The 21,646-nt window shown below is 54.9% G+C and overlaps 2 protein-coding genes across 7 annotated transcripts in view; both read right to left on the bottom strand.

Annotated features, from left to right (window-relative positions):
* The window catches only part of LOC143423365 (electroneutral sodium bicarbonate exchanger 1-like), a 284,457-nt gene that overhangs the window by 50,331 nt on the left and 212,480 nt on the right, over positions 1–21,646 (bottom strand). The gene's annotated exons all lie outside the window — the stretch shown is intronic.
* The window catches only part of LOC143423377 (protein Wnt-6), a 48,698-nt gene continuing 29,080 nt past the window's right edge, over positions 2,029–21,646 (bottom strand). Inside the window, exons 1-5 of one of the 6 annotated variants that reach the window (XM_076894648.1) lie at positions 17,939–18,221; positions 11,368–11,588; positions 2,986–3,105; positions 2,666–2,865; positions 2,030–2,603 (exon numbers count right to left, since the gene is read on the bottom strand). In XM_076894648.1, coding sequence (XP_076750763.1) covers positions 2,142–2,603; positions 2,666–2,865; positions 2,986–3,105; positions 11,368–11,588; positions 17,939–18,006 — 1,071 coding nt within the window. In that variant the 5' untranslated portion in view covers positions 18,007–18,221 and the 3' untranslated portion in view covers positions 2,030–2,141. Of the gene's footprint in view, positions 2,604–2,665; positions 2,869–2,985; positions 3,106–11,367; positions 11,589–14,558; positions 14,694–16,924; positions 17,121–17,938; positions 18,222–21,646 lie in introns of those variants that run through there. The other 5 variants (XM_076894647.1, XM_076894649.1, XM_076894650.1 and 2 more) reach the window with 5 other exon arrangements.

Genomic DNA, 21,646 nt, shown 5'->3' with positions numbered 1-21,646 from the left:
CCAATTACCACCGTACGCACCGTTTCTAGCCGTCGTTCCTTCTTTTCACGCGGTTCGAAGGCTGCCAGGGAACCTGGACGAGAACCTCGACGAGAACCTCGACGAGAGGAAAAAGAGTACGGGAGAGGAGAGAACAAGCGACGGTGCGTTACAGGCGCGCGGCACTACTCGACTCCTCCCTCTCTTCGTATGGCGAACAGGGCGATTAATCACGGTCGCGTTTTGCGGTTTTGTGTCACGAGCAACGCGCGTTCCGCGGGTCCCATTGTTCCGCGTCTAATCGTTCCGAGAACGCTGTCGAACGATCGTTCCCCGTGGGAGAGTTCCGTTCGCGTCGCCGCCCCGTCGTTCGAGAATCCTTCCTTCCTTCCTTCCTTCCGGTACACCTTACGCGGCGGCAATGTTTTCATCGAGCCGTAATAACCGGCATGGGATCGGGGCTGTGTCGAGCGAAATTGAATTACACCGCGGCGAGATCGGCCGCGAGGGAAGAAGAGGCGGAAACAAACATGGCGGTTCTCGAAGCGAGGAGTTACAGGCCGGGTTTCTGGCGAAGTGGAGACGCGCGCGCGCGCGCGCGCGCGTCAGCCAGCGCGGTAACTTTCGGGACCAATTTCGACGGACCATTTTCCCCTCAAAAGGGGAACGTCGACGGCAGCCGAAAATTATCCCGGTTGGACCACCCAGTCGGTCCAAAGCAGACCAATCTCCTGGCCATGGGCTAATCGAGTCGAGACGAGTCCGTCGGTCGAGCGAGATGGTGGGGCTAATTGCAGCTCACTCACCACCTTCCTACCCTCCTAAGGTCGACCTCTCTATTAAGAGACCTTTACACGGCCTCTTCTCGCGCGCTCACGCATCCATCTCACCGATGCCCTCTCTGCCGCGTCACGTATTAAATTGGAGGGTGTAAGAGCGCGATCCGAAATTTTTTACTTAACCCCTGCCAACGAGTTTTCTCAACCTCGAGAGAGGACCCTCGAGATCCTCGGGCTCGCCCACCCCCGTGTGTTTATCCGATGGCTCGTTTTCGTGCATCGGTCCCGCGTTCGAACGCCGCGCACGAACAGGAAAAATCGAGCGCTACGTGTACGTGCACGCGTGCACGCGCGTGTATACGTATATAATCGCGCTAATTTTCACGTCCAACAGAAACGAACGTTCGAGAGGAAAAAAGAAAAGGATTCCGTTGGCAAGGTTTATGGCTTCCGCTATCGCCGAAACGTGGCGACTGCGTCCTGATACGACGCGAACCATCCTTCCGACTTTATGGTTATGCGAAATTCCTCTCGCCAGTCTCGCCGTAAAACTATTTTATAGGAGATGTAGACACCGGTTGTTTATTGCCTGTACAACCTATCCCGTGTACAAGGTCAAATTACAGGTAAAACCCTGTGTTCTACACGACGCGATAATATACGAGGCCTCGAAACGTCTCGTGGATTTCCTCCTCTCGGTCCCTGGTTGTCCGGCTTTCACGACTCTCCCTCGCCGCGTGCTCGGCATTTTTTTACACCGCGATTCGTCTTGTTTTTCGTTCTCGTATCATTAGCCGGACGTTCGACTTACCTTGCGTGGAAAAGCTTCACGGCTGTCTTTCGGTCCGCGGCGGTTTCGCGACGCCGCGACGCAACGGGAGTAACCAAACGAGATCTCGCCCGGGGATAATACGTTTTTTTTATTCGAATTTCTCGCTGCACAGTACACAGTTTCGTCGATTCAGTCTTATGTACAGAAAACTCGGGAAAAAGCGATTGCTAAGAGAGTGGAAGAAAAAACAAAACGAAAGACAAAAAAGGAAAAAGAAAAACGCAGAAAAGCGAAGAGTCAGTTTCGCGCGCCGCTACTGTAAACGCGAAACGCTTGCAAACGAACAGCTGGAGATACCTGGAAAGCTTTCAACGACAGGAGGCATACCGATAACGCTCCTTGAACGCGCGACCATCGATCGGTCTACGTTTTACTCACGACTTATACGTATATATATATATATATATATATATGTATATATATATGTACATATATATATATGTATATATAAAACACCCTCGTCGTAGCACGATCCGACAGCGCGACGCGTATATTACACAATGCCTAGAAATGTAACCACGACCGATCGATATCGTTCGCGTCGAGCTCCGTTAGCGACAGGTGTTGATCGTTTTCTTGTCAAGGCAAGTGTTGCAGGTGACCTCGCAACACCATCGGAACCTGCACTCGCAGTTGACCTTCTCCTTGACGATCCTCGTGTCGTAGCCACGGCCGCAGCAGAGCAGCTCGCACCCGTCCACTCCCTGGCTGGTGGAGTTGCATCGCCGTCCCTGTGTACCGAGCGAGCCCGTTTTTCTGTTCGGCTTGCAGAAGTCGGGCGAGTCCTCGCTGTAAATCAGATCGAATCTGTCCGGCGGCTTGATGGTCGGCCCCTCGGTGATGAAGCTGTGCCCGTCGTTGCTCGGTATTACCTTCGCCGCCCCGTCGAACGACTCTTTCAGCCTGTTCCCGACGTCGCGGAACGGTGGCATTTTCCGCCAGCACGTTCGTACCGTGCACGAGCCGGACAGCCCGTGGCACTTGCACTCGGTCCTCATAAAGTTCCTGATGGCCTGCGGCACAAAACGGGAGAATGAACCAGCGTCGCGAGAGGCACGTATCGTTAGAAGCGTACCAGACGACCGGCGTTGTTGTTGTGCAGCTTCACCAGGGTCTTGATGTCGCTGCGCTTTCGATAAGGCGCGTCCATAAAGTCCCGCGACTTTCTCACGCCGAACTTTACGTTGTCCCCGCATCCGCCCCATTCCCAGTCGCCCTCGTTCGGCAGCGTCTTCTCCATTTCGGCGGTACGCGCCAACTTCCGTAGCCGATTGCCTGCTGATCAGTTCACGCGGAAATTCGCTTACTTCCCAGCCTAATTTAGTTCAATAGCATCGACGTGGGGGGATGATACCTACTAGTGGGAGTAATTCGTTCTCGACGGATAGGTCTTACCTTTCGAGGTCGTTTTATCGCAAGAGCACTCGACGAGGTGACCCATGGTGCAAGCTCTGGTGACCGCGTAAGTGACTCCTGCCGCGGTGATGGCGTTCACGAATCCCGTCTCTCTGGTGTCTGCAATCATCGGATCGTATGCGAAATTGATTAACGGGGGGATGGACGACGGAGACTCGAGGGAAGGGAAGCGGCGGGAGTCGATTAATCGACTATTCGGTGAACGAGCGCGAAAGGAATTTAGCCGTCTTTTCTCCTCGATGCTGGAGACGACAGAAGGGAGCACGAAGTGGCGTAGCCGAGATGCTGGGAAGCGGCGAACGGACGAGCTCGGGACGTTCAATTTCGTTGGCGTGTGTATTCGGTTTCACCTGTCACGTCTCCACTCCATCATTAGGCGTACAATGCCCGGCGTGGTTCCACCCCTTTTCAAAACGGCAGATTACCACCACCGCCGCCGCCGCTGCACAGTTCAACCGGGCTCCCTGTCACCCATTGTCTCTCACCTGCGCGGGCATCCGGGTTTTGCAAATCTTCTCCCGATTCCCCACCCTCTTCTCTTTATTTTCCTTCTTTTTTTTCCTCTCTCTCTTTTCTGTTCTGTCATTTCCGCGCGTTCTTTTCGCCGATGTATATATATATATAGAGAGAGAGAAAGAGAAAGATAGAGAAAGAGTAAGAGAGAGAGAGAAAGGTCGGTTTCGGTGTTCTCGCGCAGGGAAAGATTGCACACGCGTGCTCCAAACAGATAGGAATCTCGCGATTTCACGTGGGCCCTGTTAACGGATTAACTTATAATCGAAAGCCGGAATGCGGGGCCAATTATCGATTCCTTTGGAGGCGCGCGGAATCGGCGCTCGTTGTCAAAGTATCGCGAGCGCGTATCTGCCGGCGATCGAAGCGTTTCTGCGTCGAGAGGCAATTACCCTTTTCGAACGTTTAAGCGAAAACCAGCGGCGAATACTAATGCCGAGCGCGGCATCGCCGCGGCGCGGCGCGGCGCGGCGCGGCGCGGATCGAGCCTCGAAATCTCGGAGGACATCGAGGGAAGAAAACGCGAGAGGAAATAGCGATGGGAAACGCGGGGCAAGGGAAATAAAAGGGAGACGGTCGGCGCGAGCCTGGGAAGGGGTTATACGCGTTAAGCTCGGTTCGCCGTGGTTCCCATGGATTCCAGCCGGGTATCTTCGGCGCGGATCGACACGCGGACGGACGAACGGACGGACGGACGGACGGACGGACGGGCGGACGAACCGACGAACGGACGGATGGACGGACGAGAAGACGAAGCACAGGCTGCCACCGCTCGCGTATCTTTCGATGCATCGCCTCACCTTTCAGTGCGTATTTAAACGATACGATAGTTTTATACGTGCGATCTGATATCGAGGCTCGAGAGCGAAAGGCCCTGCCTTTTGCCTCGCATGCCCGCATCGAGCCGTCCGCTCGATCGTGATCCCGCGCCGCCGCTCTCCTTCGCCGCCACCCTTTTTACCCTTTACCCGTTTACTTCCGGATCTACCGAGAGATCGCCCACCTCGATCCCGATCGCGAATGAAGAATCGCGAATCGAACGAGGACGCGTCGAAATTCGTCGATACGTGTTTGCTTGCTCTTTCCGATTGAGAAAAGGTAAAAGAGCACGGCCGCGGAGAGCCGGGAATGTTCAAGCCAGAGAGAGGAGCACCGGGTAATATAAATCACTTGGAATCAATTAGACACGAGGGATCGCGAGCCGATGATCTTGCAGTGCTGTGCTGCCAGGTGCACGCGGAGCGCCCATCGTCTCGGGTCGCCCCGACGGCTCAGCCAATTATCAGCATTCCGGGGCATTATCCTCGGAGCGAGACTTACGCCGTGTTTAATTGCGAGTGGTCTTCTTCTTCTTCTTCTTCTTCTTCTTCTTCTACTCCTCCTTCCTCTGCTTCTTCTTCTCCTTCTGATTCTTCTTCAATCCTCCTTCTCCCTCGTCCTCTCTCGTTTCTTGTCTCGGTTCTGATTTTCGCGTTTACTCGCGAACCACCGTACTCCGTACCGTTCGATCGAGCTTTCGACGCTGGTAACCGTGGTTAAACATCGGCAACGGAGATCGCGAGAAAGGCGTCGCTCGGGCGCAATCTGTTTGCCCGTCGATTATATGTATAAGAGACGGCGGAGGATCCGTTCGCGTACCAAGAGCCGCGGTGGGCTCCCTTTTTGCGACACCGGTCGCTTAACGGGACACGCGTAACTCTTGTCCGCGGGTCACGATGAAACGCGCTCGCCATAAACGGAACGAAGCGTTCGGTAGTCGTAGCCCCGAAGAAACGGACAACCGTGAGAGTTGACGGTGATCGGTGCGGTAACGTGGAATGGGCCCGGATTCTCTGCCGTTCGACTCGCGTTCGCAAGGACGGCCGCTTTTGTTGCGCGTAACGAGCGCGAATATCCCCTCGCCCGGTGGAAAGAATTGGAGGATTTACACGGTGGATCGATCCGCGATAGAAGAGTGGCTGGGGCTGATTTGTATGCGCGGCTCCGCGGAAGGCCGATCGCGCACGCGGCTACGAGAAATCGCTCGTAAATCGCCGGGTGATTAATCGATCGGGTGGGTTATGTAAGCGTGTAATTTGCGACGGTGCATCGCGCGTCGCCATTGGAGGAATTATGTCGCGGGCACGGACGATCGACACGGCTAGATATCCACTCTCTATCGATTGGTCCCGGCGAGTGATTTGTTTGCCCGGCCCGCGATTTATCGCGGTGTACCGCGTCGATTCGTGCGCAACAGATCGATCGATCGGTCGATCGATCGCTCGATCGTTCGATCGGCCAGCCGGCCGGCCGGCGTTGCCCTTTGTCGCTTTTCACCGTGTCCGCTCTAATTGCCGACCGATATTCGCCGCGGTGCGATCCCGCGAGCTATGCCCGCGAATCTCGATCGAGAATGGAAAATATACGGGGGGGAGGCGAAGATAAATCGCGGGTAACCACCCGTAAATAAAGAGAGGAATATCGAATGAGAAAGGGGGCAGAGTTAGTCGCGGCGTTTAGTTAACCCCCCGTGTACAGTAGATCGTACGAGAGAAACCTTTCCAATAAATACAGCGCGCGCGGACGCATGAATGCCGGCAAAAATCGCCCAATGACCAATTGCGGCAACGGCCACTCGCCTTTTCCCGAGATTCCGCGAGATTTTTCAGCTGCTCACCGTATCACCGTTGAATTCTCCTCTCTCGCAGGAATTTCTCCTACGTCCCGTCTCGCTCTCTCCCCTTTCCACGGTCGACACCCCGCGCTTCGCCAGCCGAACCAACCTTTCTCGACTCGCGGAGATACCGCGGTAATTACGGCGAATCGTCCATCCCTCTCTCTCTCTCTCTAACTCTCTTCCTCTCTCGTTTCTCGACGTTGGCGCAGATCTGGACCGACGGTCGCGGAATTCGCGGGGAAAATCGACCAAGGTTTCGAGTAGCACGAGGAGAAGAAGAAGGAGAAGAAGAAGAAGACGAAGAAGGAGGAGGAGGAGGAGGAGGAGGAGGCCAGGAAGCGGCTTCGTCTGCAGCTCTGTTTCAGTACAGAAACGGAGAGGACAAGCAAAGGATATGGAAGTTCTCGTTCTCTCACCGGCTCTTCTTCCTCCGGTGTTCCCTTCGGCAACGTAAAATCGACCGAGCATTCAAATGTCACCGGCGAACGGGCAAAGTCCAACAGAATAACAGATCTGTCCCGGTGTTCCGATCTCCTTTCCCTCTCCGACCTTACGTCCCCCTCTTTCCCTTCTTTTCACCCTTTCTTCGGCTACCGATCCAAGTTAAACCCACGGTAGCCGAGATACAATAAATGTACGAGGCATTAAACTGTTTGCTATTGTCAATCCTTTGTGGGAGATACCGGCTGTGCCTCCTCTCGATGCCCTCGACGAGCCTGGCTCTTCGTCCCTTCGGTTACGATCCTCCTCTGTTTTTTCTCCCTCTCCCTTTCTTTCTCGGATATTCGAGAAACAAATTCCAACAGATAATTATCCACGTTAGAACGCCTCTCTCTCTCTCTCTCTCTGTCTATTAGACTGGTTACCTTCGCCTTGGTCATCCTAAAACCGAAGCTAGTAAACTATGGGGAACAATGGCGAAGCGTGGAGAACGGGGAAGGTAGTCGAACGATGACGAGGAGAAAGAGTACCGTTCTGGTTGACAGTGGACGACGAGCCAGAGGCGTCGCTTTAGTTACGGGCAATTTCGTTCGCAGCGTTGGAAGCGAGAAAAATTTCGGTTTCCCTTTTTCAACGGGAAGGACACGCTTCCCCTATAATCGGCGCTCATGGCTCGTGTATTGTCGTTCCCTGCGGCGAGGGTGCAGCAGCCACCACCGGCTCCGCTGGGGTGCCAACGCGCAACTTGTGAAGATGTTTCGTGCCTTGGGCCCACCGCGGGCCCCCGTTTCGCTGCGCCGCGCCTCGGTAATTGCGTTACGCGCGATTCGTCGAACAATGCGAATCCACGGCTAAATTCGCCCGTCGAAACGGGAAGATGTTCGTAGCCGAGGCGTCGTCCAGGCTTTTCCAAACGAACGAGCCAAAGAGATCGGGAGACGAGCGACAACGACGTGTGTGGCAACGGCTAGACGCGCGGTAACAGGGAGAATGTACGAATATCCGAGACGTTAAAGGCGACGAGAGGCGCGAAAGGAGAGGACGCGGACCGCATTAGTTAGCACCGAGTTCGCGAGGCGACAAAACACTTAGCGCCACGGCGCTAAATCGCTTTTAGCTCGCTCATTATCGTCCCGTACCGTTTCGACGTCGCGTCGCGTCTCGTAGTGTCGCGAACCTTTCTCTCTCTCTTTCTTTCTCTAAGCAGAGAGAAGTCCGATCGGTTGGTTCGCGATACAATTTCACGTTTCAACGTTCACCTCGGCGATCGGTTCATCGTTCGTCGCTAAACCGAAATAGGACACGGCGGGTAATTACCGTGGACGAAACCTTTTCAGAGACGGAATAATCGCGGCGATGCTGGCTCGAGTTTATTAACGCGTCAAGGTGAGCATCCTCGTTAGTGCGGAGAAACGTCGACGAAAAGAATGTATCCGAGGCGAATCGACGCGCTAGTATGGAACGAGTCGAAATGACGAAACGTTCGCGAGTCTCGTTAGAATTTCGCATCCACGGTAAGAGGAGGCGAGCAGTGGCACGCGTGTGTAGGAAAATTCCTCGAGTCGGTGGAACAACGACGATGAGTCCGATTTCTGCTCGATCGCGGAGCGAGGAGAGAGCAATTTGTTGATTCGACGGTGGCGGCGCGGCTGGGTTTCAGAGAGGCATCGCAGGTCCTGAGTAAGAACTCGACGGAATCTCTCGGAACGGGCGAACGAGGGAAACCACTCTCTTAATTTGGTCGGGGCACACGGGGCCAGAGGATAGGGAACGAACGAACGAACGCATCGTGGCAGCACAATAAATTCCTTCCTCCTTTCCATTCCCCTGGTAGCTGCTCTTTCCACGGGTTTTTGACGCCCGTGTACCTCTTATCGCGACACGCGGCACCCCTCAATTAAGAGGTGCTGCTCATCCACGAATGTTCTACCAGTCCAACCACCTTGGATCTCTTCTCGAGTCGGACCACACAGCGGGAGCTACCTGCGGGGCTAACCTATCGGGCAGATCGCGCCCATAAAAATTAAACGTCGCCAGATAAATAAACGTCAATCGAGAATTAAGATAGGCGCCGCCGGTAGCGTGCCTTCCCCTCTCTCTCCCTCTCTCTCTCATGCTTTTTCTCCCGATACCTCGCCGGTTAGGAATTTTTCCTCGGTTCGATCCTGCCCGTCGACGAGCAGGATACGCTCCCACGAATTTTTCCCCCTATCGACGCTTCCGATTCAACCTGCTCCCTGCCGACCTCCCACCACGAATTCGAGAACCTGAACGGGATCGTGAAAACCGTGCTCTCCAAGTCCGCGCGCATGCTCGCGATAATAGATAACGAGCACGGAGAGTCAAAGTTGCCCCCTACCAAAGTGGTATTTTAAAAGGAATGCGTTTGTCATGCGAGTATTCGAGTCAAGGATGCCACGTCGGATGGAACACGTTCGAATGTGATCTATGTTCGAAATCTCAAGCAGAAGGACGAAATACTTGCGTAACGATCTCTCCCCTCTCGGATTCTTTCCCCGGCCGTCTCGTTTCTATTCTCGAATCGATTTTTATTACGACCTAATCGGCGGAGTACGCGGTACGCCGGGACAGCAGCCTTGGACACCCTCGCCGAGGGTGGCCCGCAAAGTCGTATTGTATTTCTCGCTGAGGACTTCCCAGGGCGAGCTGTCCTCACCCGAGGTCGCAGATAAATGGACGACGTCGGGGATTGTCACCCGAAACGACCGGTTAACACATCGCCGCCCCTGTCATCGATCCGCAGCGACCAATCACGCGCACCCGGCTAGGCAACTCCAACGTTCGTGTACCTGCCCGGTTGGAGACCCTCGAGCCGGTGGAAACTGTCCCAGGGAAAACGGAAGCGGCTACCGCGCGGCGTCGACTCTACAGAGAAACCGGTGACCGCGACCGGTGAACCTCCGCGGTCGTAATTACGATGTTCCCGAGATTGCGCGAGTCTCGCGCAAAAAAGCCCAGCCCCGGTGAAAGCCCGTTAATTGTTCACGGTTGTAGCCGGGCCGGCGCAAAAGTTTACGATTCCTCGAGGAAGCATAATATAATCGGACTTTGTCGTCTTTACGACGCGGTATCGTTTTTATAGGGTGAGCCAAGCTCGTAAGTGCCAGGTGGGACGCAAATTAGATCCTCGTCGGTCCACCCCGCGAGCGGTTTCTTGCAGTTACCGATCCCGAGGCTCTCCACGAGGGCCTCTCCAGTGGTTCTCCGTGTGCGGTATCCGGACTCGATTTCGCCAATTCCATCTCTCGCGCAAAAGAACCAGTCCACCGCGGCGAACATCCTCCGGGAGAGGTTAATTAACACCCGTTGGCTGATTGGTTCGCCTCGAACCGAATCGAGCATAAAACGGGGAATACCGGGTGGGGGGGAGCGGGCAAACGATTTCGTCGGGCATCGCCGACAGTGTCGGACGTAATTCGATCATCGATCGTCCCGGGTGAAATCCACGCGTCCGATATATTCGTACCTCTAGCTGGGTCCTAGTCGATTGCCTCGAACCGCCGTCGGACGAATCGCATCGACTTTCGTCACGAATCATCGATCGATACGTATCGATCGTGCGTAATCGCTCGATCGTGGACGGCCAAAGGGTACCACGGGGTGGAGAGAGTGAGAGAGAGAGAGAGAGAGAGGGTGAAAAAGGAGAGAAAAGGAGTAAGGGACGCGATGAGATCGTCCACCGAGGACGGGTTTAATTAAGGGAACATATTGCCACTAATATCCGACGGACAGTGTCAATCTGTCAGGCTACCAAAAGGTACCGATCTGATAGCGGAATCCAGAGAGCAGTTCGGCCTATTGGACACGCTGTCTTCGATTTAGTTGTCGTGCTTGATCACCCGGAATTAATACATCGGACGGGTAGGTAACTAAGCGAGCCACGCGGACAGGTTCGCTCTCCGCTCTCGTCCCTTCTCGAATACGAGCGCCTAACCTCGACCACGTGAGAACTTTTCCTCGGACACGAACCGGGGCCCCGGTTCGACGGTTCAATTTGTTCCATTTATCTCGCCAGCCAGCCGTTTACGCGCTCTATCTTCACGGTTACCACCAACGATTCGTCTCTCTCTCTCTCTCTCTCTCTCTCTCGTTCTTCGTTCGCGTCGCGAGAGGAAGAGGAAGACCGCGCGAGACGCGAATGTAGGCCTCGTAAAAATCTGTTGAAACTAGCAGGCAGGGAGAAAAATGTGGACGCGGAGACTTGCGAAACGCGAAGCCTCGTCGGTATCGTCCGGTTACGCCAGCTGGAGAACGCGTACGTTCGCCGCGACAAGTCGAAGCCGCACGCACGCGCGCGCGCGCGTAAACAATTTCTGTGATTAATGGAATCGGTTGTTACGCGGTTGCGCAACGGCCGACAAAAACCCACTCGTCCAGGCTACTTTCACTCGCCCGCGATAGCCTCTCATCGAGGTTAATTTGAAAATAATGACGCCGATCGAGCATCGATACGAATCACCACCACGGATAGAGTGGTTAACGTCAAGGTAAAACCGAGCGTCGAGTGGGACTTATCCCGTCGAGAGGTGCGCGGTCCGTTTAATCGTAACGAATCGAGCTGCCAACCTGAAAGGGAGTGTGTAATCGACATCCGGTTCGCCTAATCTCGAATCGGACGCGTCCATTGTCGGGCGCGTCTCCCGTCGGGTGGGTACGAAAAAGGGAAAAAATAAGTAAATAAATAAATAAATAAATTTCCCGATCCACTCGTTCGTTTCACGACAACTTACCGCGCAGCAGAATCTTCCTGAGGGATCTTCTGATCGTGGTGCAGTTCCATCTGCGATTGCGGAACTGATACTGGCACTCTCTCGTCCCAACTTGTACGCCCCTCGCGATTTCCTTCAACAGCGACGGTTCCTTCCGACAGATGTCCGCCATTTTGCCCTTCAGTCTCCTAGTCTTTTTGCAGATAAGCATCGGATCCATCACCATCTGATTTCCAACGGTCCTGCGGGAGAGAGCGAAGAGAGAGAGATCGGTATTAGAAGAAGCATCGCGTACTGTGGTCGCGGAGCGAGAGATACGGAGGGGGGGGAGACGAAAGAAATAGGGTAGACGCAGGAGGCAGCGGTGGCAAAAAGAGGAGCGAATCGAAAGGAACCGCGACTTCTCTCCTTCGGGACCAGATGGAGGAGGAGCAAGAACATGGGACGACGAACGGCGAACTAAGACCAAGGGGGCTGGACGTAAAAAATTGAGGGAAGAAGAAGAGGCGCGGAGGAAAAGGAGGAGAGGCTGGATGAAGAACGAAAGACGGAAAACGGACAGTAGCGGAGTAGGATGGGAGAGGATAGAAAGAAGAACACAGACCGAGGCGAAGAGTCCGAGGGTTACTTCGTTACGAAACGTTAATTAAGATCATTAGTTCTGCGTCGGTAGGATGCCGGGGCGCGTACACGACGGCCTCTCGGGAATGCAACGACCTTAATGGCAATAATTCCGTTAAGGACGGCTGGTGAGCCGTCCACCGATGCTCCTGCTTTCCGTTCAGCGCGAACCACGAGGAGGTGGAGGATGAGAAGAAGAAGAAGAAGAAGAAGAAGAAGAAGAAGAAGAAGAAGGAGGAAGAAGAAGAAGCAGAAGAAGGAGAGACGAAAGAACTCCCAAGGTAATACGAGCGGATAGTCGTGCACGGTGCACCGGTGACATCGTCATTTGGGCGAGGATTCCTGCCTCGGACAACGGCTATAACAGCGAGGACAAGAACGTTCGATACGCGGACAAGAATTCTCGAGAAACTCGCGAACCGGAGAGATCGAAATGCGCTCGGGGCAGAGGAGATCTCGTCGGAGCCGGTTGCGATCCGCGTTCCCTGAGACAAGGAAAGGAGAAAAAATAAAAAGAGAAAAAGAAGGGAAAGAAAGAGAGAAAGAAAAGAGGTAAACGTTGCTCTCGTTCGCCGGCAAAATATGGCGCATGTTACGTCTCGCGGGACGATCGGCTCCGCTGGCCAAAGGACAACGCGCAAGAACTTCATTCGCCAACGTCGATTATTCTCGAACGGCCATCGTACACGCTCGATGTATACCCGGCATACTCCATAACGGACTACGAGGACTCGCGGAGAGATCGCGCGACTCGTACGAGTCGCCCCCGGAACCGGATATACTCGGGGGAAAACCGTGGACCCAGCCGATTTCAGAATAAACAGCACGGTTTCGCGGAATCGTTTTCCGCGGCGCGGCAATTTCCTGGACAACGGCGAATCGCTGCGGGGAATGCGACGCATCGGATAATGGACGAAGGGGCACGGGATAGATATAAACGAGCAGCGTTTCCGAGAAGTCGAAAGTTATGACACGACTCGTACTCGGCTCGACTCGCGCTCGTCAAACGCGTTATCGTTCCGCTGACAAACGAGGAACCAACTCTTACGCTAGTTTCTAAAAATAGCCAACGTCTCGGGTACACGCTTATTCCTTCTTGTTCGAGCGACGTACGCAACGGTGCTTAACTCCACCGATGCTCCTAATCGGTGCCCATAACGAACCATCATGATTTCGTGCGAACCAGAGAGAGAGAGAGAGAGAGGGAGAGGGGAATCCCCGCTGCGTGACACTGTCCTGACCTTATAGTTCAAAGGATCACTGGCAGAGAATATTTGCGCTGGTACGTTAACGACCGCGCAGCTAACCCCTCAACTCAAATAAACCGGGAAGACCGCGCGGGGCGGTCTGTCGATACATCTCTTCCCCGTGGCACGAATAACGTTACGACGTTATTAATGCAAACAGGTCGCGTCGTTTGACGACCACGCGATCGGTTCGTTTCACGGTGCCAGGGGGGTGCTCTATTAATATCGCGTAAACTCGCGGTCAGCTTCGGAGGAATTGGCGTGGTCAAGAACCGAGCGAGCTCGAGTTTCCGAGCGGATTCGAGGTGGCGTCGAGACGGCGAAGGGTGTGTAGCTAGCGGCGATCCGGAGGGATGGAGAACGAAGACGGGGGTTGTTGTGGCCCGTCGTCGTCGTCGTCGTTGTCGTCGCGTACGCGGAGGCAAGAAAAAGAACCGCAGGATGGACACGTCGTCGCGAACGAAAAGCGTGGAGAGGCCGGTTAGGGCGGTCGACTTATTTATTGCCTCATTAGACGCACTCGCTTTGCTCGAAGGCAGCTCCACGCTGTCTGCTCGGATAGACAGTGACGAGAGAGCAACGTTGCTCTGGCCACGTCGGTGTTTCTACACGGTCCGATCCACAGAGAGAGAGAGAGAGAGAGAGAGAGAGAGAGGGCCAGAAAAAGGAGAACGATCCCGTCGTCCTCCTCCGGCTGCCGAAAGGAGTTCGAGAAGGAGGAGAACCGTGTAGAAGAAGAACGCTCGCTGGGTCCACCGGTGAATTCTTCGAATATCTCGCGCCGTCCGAACGAGACCCTCGAGGATAAGAAGAAAACACGACGGAAGTCGGGAACCTCGGCTTCAAGGACATCGAAGCTAAGCTAATCCGATCGGCCGCGAGATTCGTCGGTTCTTTCTTCTCTCGGTTTCCCATCGCGCGAGCATCGCCGCCACCACCACCGGAAACGGAGGAGGAGAGGCGGGTGAGAACTCGAGAGCTCGACTCGGAAGAATCCGATTGGTAATCAGCGCGCGTAAAAAGGATAATTTCACCGGTCCCGGGAATGTCCGAGCAAATTGCTGGTGCGGGGCAAGGGTTGAACGCGTAACACACGGTCTAGGCCGCGTTTCGAGCATCGTTTCCCGAGTGGCTGGCCCTGGGAATGCGCGCGGCGCGACCCTCTCCAGGAGGAAAATGGAGCGTTTATCGAGGCGGAGGAGAGGAAACGAGAAGAAAAAAAGAGGTTAACCCGTGGCGAACGAATTATTCGCGGCACGTGGCTTAACGAAACCCGATCGAATCCGAGGAGGCTAATAAAATTAGAGTAAGCTTGGATAACGCGGGGGTCTTAAAATTCCGTACATAGCGGGCGCGTGGTGCACGCGCCATCGGAACAATTTCAAATTCTTCTCCCTGCGGAACGTCTAGCGTCGGGAAACGCCGCGACGCCCTCGTCCTAACATTCCACGAAAGTCGATTCCGTGCTTTTGCTTGTACGGGCCACGCGTTCCAGAAGCGTTAACTACACCGAGACTGCCTCCGGCTGCCTCTGTAAAGAGGAATAACGTTTTAAAGCTAACCGCGCTCGTTTATGGTGCCTCTTTCGAGGCTGGCTGGCTGGCTCGTTACCGTTCGGCTGTGGTTTACCATTGGCCGAGCGCGAGATCCTATAACTCTCCATCGATTCGTCGGATAATCGAGCCTCGCAGCGAAACGGATCGTCGCGCACACGCGCGCGTAACATCTCAATCGAGGGGGCCCTGCGCACCGGTGAAAAGAAAAAGCACCGGCCAGGCTGCAACGAGTGAAAACCGCTGGAATTTTAGTTGTTAACGACTGACCGGAGAAAATGATTGTTTACGATTCACGCGTTTACGAGAACTGTCCCGCTCGTAAAACTGTCGGAAAGTGGTGTAATTACAGATGAACGAAACAATAGGCACGGCGATTACGAGCGCGTCGTTAAGCGACCGCTCGCGGAGCGCGCCTGTTCGAGCGACTACGAAACTGACCCAGGATAAACGGGGCAACGAGTGTGAATAGGAATAGGAATAGGAATAGGAACGGTAATAGGAATCGGAATAGGAGTAGGAAGCGAGAAGAAGGGCGGGAAAGCGGAAAGGGAACGAATTTTCCGTGTTTACGTTGGCATCCCTCGTCGAAACGCAAAGGTCGAGCTTTTACAGCCGTAAATAGACAAACGAACGCGAGAGGGTACTCTAATCCTAGGCGAAACTTCGGGAAACGTTTCACGACGAAAATAAGCATTACGAGCGGAGGCTGACCGAAATACGGACGGTATCGAGAGCAAACATCCACTCTCTCTCCGCGGCGTGGTGATTTCCGAACGCGCAGTTTCCGAGTAGCCGAGGCGAAGGGAATTCGGGAGGGTTGCGCGATCGAGCGAGCGTCGAGTCGCGTCGCGTCGCGTCGCGTCGCGTCGCGTTCCCCCCAGGGTGAAACGACGCGACACACGGTCCGCTCGCGGTCTTATGATTATGATTATTCGCCGGCGCGGGGAAGAAAGAGAGAGGCCAGGTGAGATAGAGTGCATCGGGTGGGAGTATCGGGTTGTCCAACCAGCGAGAAGGTAGCTGCGGACTGCCCACCGCGGCTCATTGGCCGACTACGCGACCCGAGCGAACGCTATCGTATTATCGGGAACCGCTCGTTACGGATACCGTCGGCGATCGCCGATCGGCTGGACACCTTTTCCACCTGCGGTCGAGCCGCTCGATCGAACCGGGTTTCACCGGAATAATTAGCCGCAAGCCAGGACGACCTCGATCGTTCCGGTTGGTCTAGGTCGCGTACGATCAATTAGCGCTCGCCTCTTCGGCTGGAAAATTAACGAGAGGGAACCGGGTCAACGGTATACGCGCGCGCATAAATAAGGGTGCTGCTGGTGGAGGCGAGTAAACGCGACGAACGCGTACGCTCGACGCTGATCGTTGATACCAACGACGACGACGACGACGACGACGACGACGTTTCGAGAGCAGGGCAGGGGAGAGGAGAAACGCGCTGCGCGCAAGAATGCCATCCGAATCTACCTTACGGTCCTTCTCCTCGTCCTCGTCCTCGTCCTTCCACCAGCCTCCTCCCTCGCGGTCTCGGTTAGTTGCTCTCGATTTTTCAGCTCCCTCGACCGTCGGAGACGAAGAGGAATCGCGTCGGAGAAGGAGAGCAGCAGCCAAGGGGAGAGAGACCGGCGAAACGGGGCTGCTGCCGACTTACAAATTATACGCGCTCAACGAGATTTACGGGTGACGCTTCCAGCGAGACCATTGTCCATCCTCGCTCGCTGGTTTTACCTCTTTACTCTTCCACCGCTGGATTCACCGTGGGCCCAGCGACCGCCGCGCTTACCAGACGCGAAACAGAGACGGAGAACGGTCAACCACTGCGGAGACCAGGGAAACGGACGTAGAATATAGTATTCCTCGCGACGAAATCAGGGAGCCTCGATCGAGGAACGGGAATCCGGTTCCGATCGGAGTAATCTGCCCTCGAATTCGCAGGAAACTCGCGCGATGCCCACGATCGGACGAGAAGCGAAACGAAACGCAAAACAGCCCGGGGGAAACAAAGGAAGAGAAGAAAAAGACCGTAAACAGAGAAAGAGAGAGAGAGAGAGAGAGAGAGAGAGAGAGAGAGAGAGAGAGAAAACGTTCCTCGAACCTACTTAAATACCAGTTAAATACCTGTCGTCGAAACAAACCACGAACCTTCTAATGTATTTATCAAACACTCCGTAGCGTGGACGTCCGTGGACAGGTAAGCGAACAAGGTGCGACGGTACAGTGTCGACTGCGCGCGGAAATCCCCTTTAAATCATCGACAAATATTTGCCCGGCCGTAGGAGAGACCACCGCCTTTCGCCACCTTCACGGAAACTACACTTTCGAAATTTCAACGCGAACTCGCGCGCGTAACTCTCGCGCCTCGGCCGAATCCTCGCCGACGATAACAAGAAACGGGGCTGGTACGCGTAGGCGCCCGCGCCCGCGCCAAGGATCGAACACCAAAAGTATAATTAGCGAGCGCCGCGAGTACCGTCTACGCGTTACGTACCCAGACGAAATGCGAACCGAACCGAACCAAAGAAGTCTCTGGATGCCGAGGGAACCTTGGATGCCGAGCCAGCGATAACGGTCTATCGTCGTGCAAACATTTACATAATAAACTCGGGTACACACGGTGTGCTCCAGCTACCGAATAATTTAATGTTCCACCCGAGATATGCCTCGCGAGCGCGTTACGCTCCGTTACGAGAGGTACGCGTCACGTGCCACGCGAATTACGAATTCGCGCGTTACGTTTCACGGCGATCCGCCACCATCCTAGACGAGTCTCCGTCTCTACTGACTCGGAAACAATTTTTGTCAAACGAGAGAGCACACCTTTCACCCGGCGGTGCCCGGCGCGAGATTTCCCGGTAACGGTAATAACCAGCGATTCGAGCGAATCGAAATGAAACCGTAAATCTCGGGACAGATCTTACTTACGCGAGCGAGGGCACAACTAACTACCAAAGGTGGATTTATGGCCTCGTTAATCATTCCGCGTCCCGCGTAACGTGCCGCGTAATTGATAACCCAGATGACGTATCCGATTCGGAACTGGAGCACTCGGTTAGGCCGTCGCGTTTCGAGAGTACCGTCGACGCGAATCGCGCGGCCAAGGGGGACGATAGAAACGCGAATAGGACGGATGATAGATTTGGACATTCGACTACGTACCAGAAAGAACCGGCGATGGGGGTGACGAGAAGGAGGCAGATCGCCACGAGAACGAGGCGCATCTCCATCCCCTCCGCCCCTCCGTGTGACTTGGACAATTGCCGTTTGCTGGCCTACTCTTCGATTTCTGTCTCGCTGGAGTTACTACCGTACGACAGAGAGGAGGAGATCGTTCTCGACGACTCGACGAGGCGGAAGGGAAATCGCGTCCGATTCCTGACCTTACGGAACCGGCGAAAAATTGGACGTATCGGTGACTCGTGACACGTTCAATCACACGCGTCGCTCTTCAACGCGACGACGACGAAGACGACGACGACGACGACGACTCTCTCGACGGGTCCTTTTCCTCGATCTCGGAGGAGAAATTCTTTATCGAGCACCCGATCTCCTCGACCGTCCACTCTCGACTACTTTCTCGTATCTGGTCTTCGCTTCTGCCGACACTTCACCGAACCACGATCGTTTTCTTCTTCTGCTTCTTCTTCTTCTTCGTCTTCTTCTTCTTCTTCTGCTGTTGCTGCTGCTGCGGAGTCTTTGCCAGCCCTCTTCTGTTCCTCTTCTCCTCTTCTTCGATTTCTTTCTTCTCCAGTTTCGAGTTCACCGATCAAAGCTGAAGAGCCTCTTTGAGTTACTCGAACGGATACAAATATTGACCGTGCCGAATACTCATCATCTCTTTCCGAGCCAGTGAGAAACCATGAAAAAGCAATCAAATTTTCTCGTTTGCTTTCATTCGACGAACGTAATCTTTTAGTATCGTAAATGGTTGTTATCACGCATCGCGTTACTCCCGAAAGAGAAACTCCCTCCGCTTCCGGTATCTCGAACTAGATATCCCCCATCCCCTTCTCCTCACTCTGTTTCTTGCTCTCCTTTAGTTTACTTCCTCCCGATCCCACTCCGCTTCCACCTTCTTCTCTCAAACGTTTCCTCTTCTTCGCCTCGTTTCACCCGAGATCCTCTCTCTCTCTCTCTCTCTCTCTCTCTCTCTCTCTCCCTCCCTCCTTCGAACGCGTTTGTCCCGACGAGATGGAGCACCAAAGATGGAACGCGGTCAGAATCTAGGAAGGAGCTGCTATTTCCTTCCGGCGTGGACAAAAACGCATCGCGTTCCTGCCAGAACTACGTCACCACGAACTTTGAGTGTTGCCTTACCCCCACCAGAAATGTACCAACGAGTAGAGAAGACAGCCCCACCATTCACCTTCGTCTGCTTCTTTCTCCTCTTCTTCTACTACTACTTCTTCTTCTTCTTCTTCTTCTACTACTTCTTCTCCTCCTCCTCCTACTTCGCCCCCTCGGTTTCGCCTCCTTTACCGTTTCTTTCCCTCCTATACCTCCGGCCAGGCCCGAGACACCACCGTTACCACCTTCACTGCACCACCGCCGGCATCGGCATCACCACCGCCGTCGCTCGCGTGATTGCGAATGCTCCGTCGAGAGGACATCCCCCTTTTTCCCGAGACGGTCCTCTCGGCGACGACCAATTTCTAGCCTCCCTTTCCTCTCCTTTCCTTGCCTCCCTTTTCTCGATCACGTTCGAACGCGACCGCGAGAGTTAAAGGACCGATGAAAAAATGCTGCCCCGGGGGGGTTCCAGGGAGAAGGGAGGAGAGACGCGCGACAGAGGGGGCCACGAACGCGGAGGGCGATCTAAGGACGGAGAAGGGTAGGAAGAAGGTCGAAAAGCTCACGTGGTGCCTCCGCTAACGTGCGGAGGTGGAAAGTGCCGGAGGATGTGGTAGGGGAGAGAGAGGAGAGAAGATCCGTCCGGCCGTGATCGGAGACGAGGCTCCCGGTCGGAGCGAGCCGTACGAGACTGTTGCGGGCTAGGCAGGTGAGCGCCGCTCGGCGGCAACCAGACGCAACCGAGCCCCTCTTTTCCTCTTTTAACTCTCCTTAGAGAACTTCTCTCCGGCTCCTCTCCGGTTCGCAACCTGCCGCGGGAACCGCGTAGGAAGGAGCACCAGCCGACGACACCGCTATCGGGCCGACCTTTCCAATCGAAACGCGCCGATACGGAATATGGAGCGCGAGCCCCGACTCCGAGGGGACAAACAGCCCACTTGACGCCTTTACCGATCGACCCTTCCCACCGTCGAGTCCAGCCTCCTCTTCGTACGCGAGCCAACCGCCGACAAAAGTCCCCGTTTCCGACTGGTCCCACGCGTTTTTTCGCTACCGCCACCGCGCGACCGACGAATATCGCCCTGATTATTCGCCTCCCGTTACGCAAAGGGATGCAACGACACCCTTTTTCGATTGGTATCGACCTTCTCCCAGTTCCTCCTCTGTCTGAAAGCTGGTACAGAGGCACGGTGCGGACAGCTCCGGCAATTGTCGCGGATCGTTCTCCGCGTATCTAGAGCTACGGGTCAACTGCTTCGTTGACCGAGCGATCGGTCTCGATGTCACGACCGTTTTCCGTTAGTTCGCAGAAGCGGCGGTAACCGTTTCGTACTATACGGGAGGAGAGAAGAACCCGTTCTCAGCGACGGACGGACGCGAGTCCCACGCGCGCCGCCGTCTCTAATTGCTCGCGCAGAAGACGGAGACGATCGGCTTTCCACGATCGATTTCATATGCGGAGGCGCGCGTCGAAAGTCGGATCGGCGGCGACGAGGGGCAAGGATGAGGGAACGAGGAGGCTGGGATCGAGGGAGCGCGGAGGGGCGGAAGAAACGGTGGTGAAAGAGATGCGATCGGATCGGAGAGGGAAAGGAGAAAGATCGAGCGAGGGGATCAGCGGGGGTTCGTATTACAGCTCATTTAGCAGCGGGGTCCTGCTGCCCCTTCGGCGGCTCGAGAGATCGGGTCCTCTCTCGGACCTACGGCAAAGAGGAGTCGGTTTCTTCGTTCCCGTCGGTGCTCGAGTCCTCGTGGCACCTATCGATGCTCCGCGATGCTCGCTCGATCCGTCCCGAGCGAGGATAACGTTCTCGAATCTCGTACGCGCCAGAGGAGACGTCGATGCGACCAGAAGAATCCGAAGGAACCAGGCCAGAAAAGGGCGCAAAAGAGAAGGGAGGAGGAGGAGGAGGAGGAGGACGTTACCGAGTTGTGACCAACACAGACACGGAATAGCTAGTAATTTATGGGTGAGACTAATTACCGGGGAATGCCGCTCCTCCGACTCTTCTTCGCTCCTAAGACCGCGTCTCTCTCTATCTCTCTACCAGACCAGTTCTCAGAGAGGAGCGGAGGATTCTCTTAGCCCACCTTCGTCTTGGTTCGTCGTCGCTCGCCCTCCTCCCATTTTTTCCCTCCTCTTCTTTTTTCCCCTCCCGTCTTGTTCTTCGCTTTATTCGCTTCCCTTTTCCCATCTTCCGGGCCGCGTCCGCGTTCGAACGTTAATTCGCGCGGACGCGTCCTCGCGGGGAGACGACGTTACGATTCCATCGATCGAGGTCATCGTAATCGATCCGCGAGGGATCCTTGTAACGGCCCGGGACGCGACAAGTGAACGGGGAAAGAAAGAAAGAAAGAAAAAGAAAGAAAGGTAGGAGGAGGAGGGGAGAAATGGTTATTTTGGAAAAAAGAAGAAAATATCAGGCGAGGGTGCTCGAAGGGATAATGGAGAGGTCGGGGGTAGAGGGGGAGGGAGGTAGAGAAAAAAGAAGGAACGGGCGTGTTCCCACGAGCCATCGCCACGGAGAAGGGTGTCGGAACAATACCAGGACCGTCCTCGGCCGTCGTTTCGACATT

The sequence above is a fragment of the Xylocopa sonorina genome, chromosome 5 (genome assembly GCF_050948175.1).
Source record: "Xylocopa sonorina isolate GNS202 chromosome 5, iyXylSono1_principal, whole genome shotgun sequence".
Lineage (NCBI taxonomy): Eukaryota > Metazoa > Arthropoda > Insecta > Hymenoptera > Apidae > Xylocopa > Xylocopa sonorina.
This window is presented reverse-complemented; position numbering and strand designations above follow the sequence as displayed.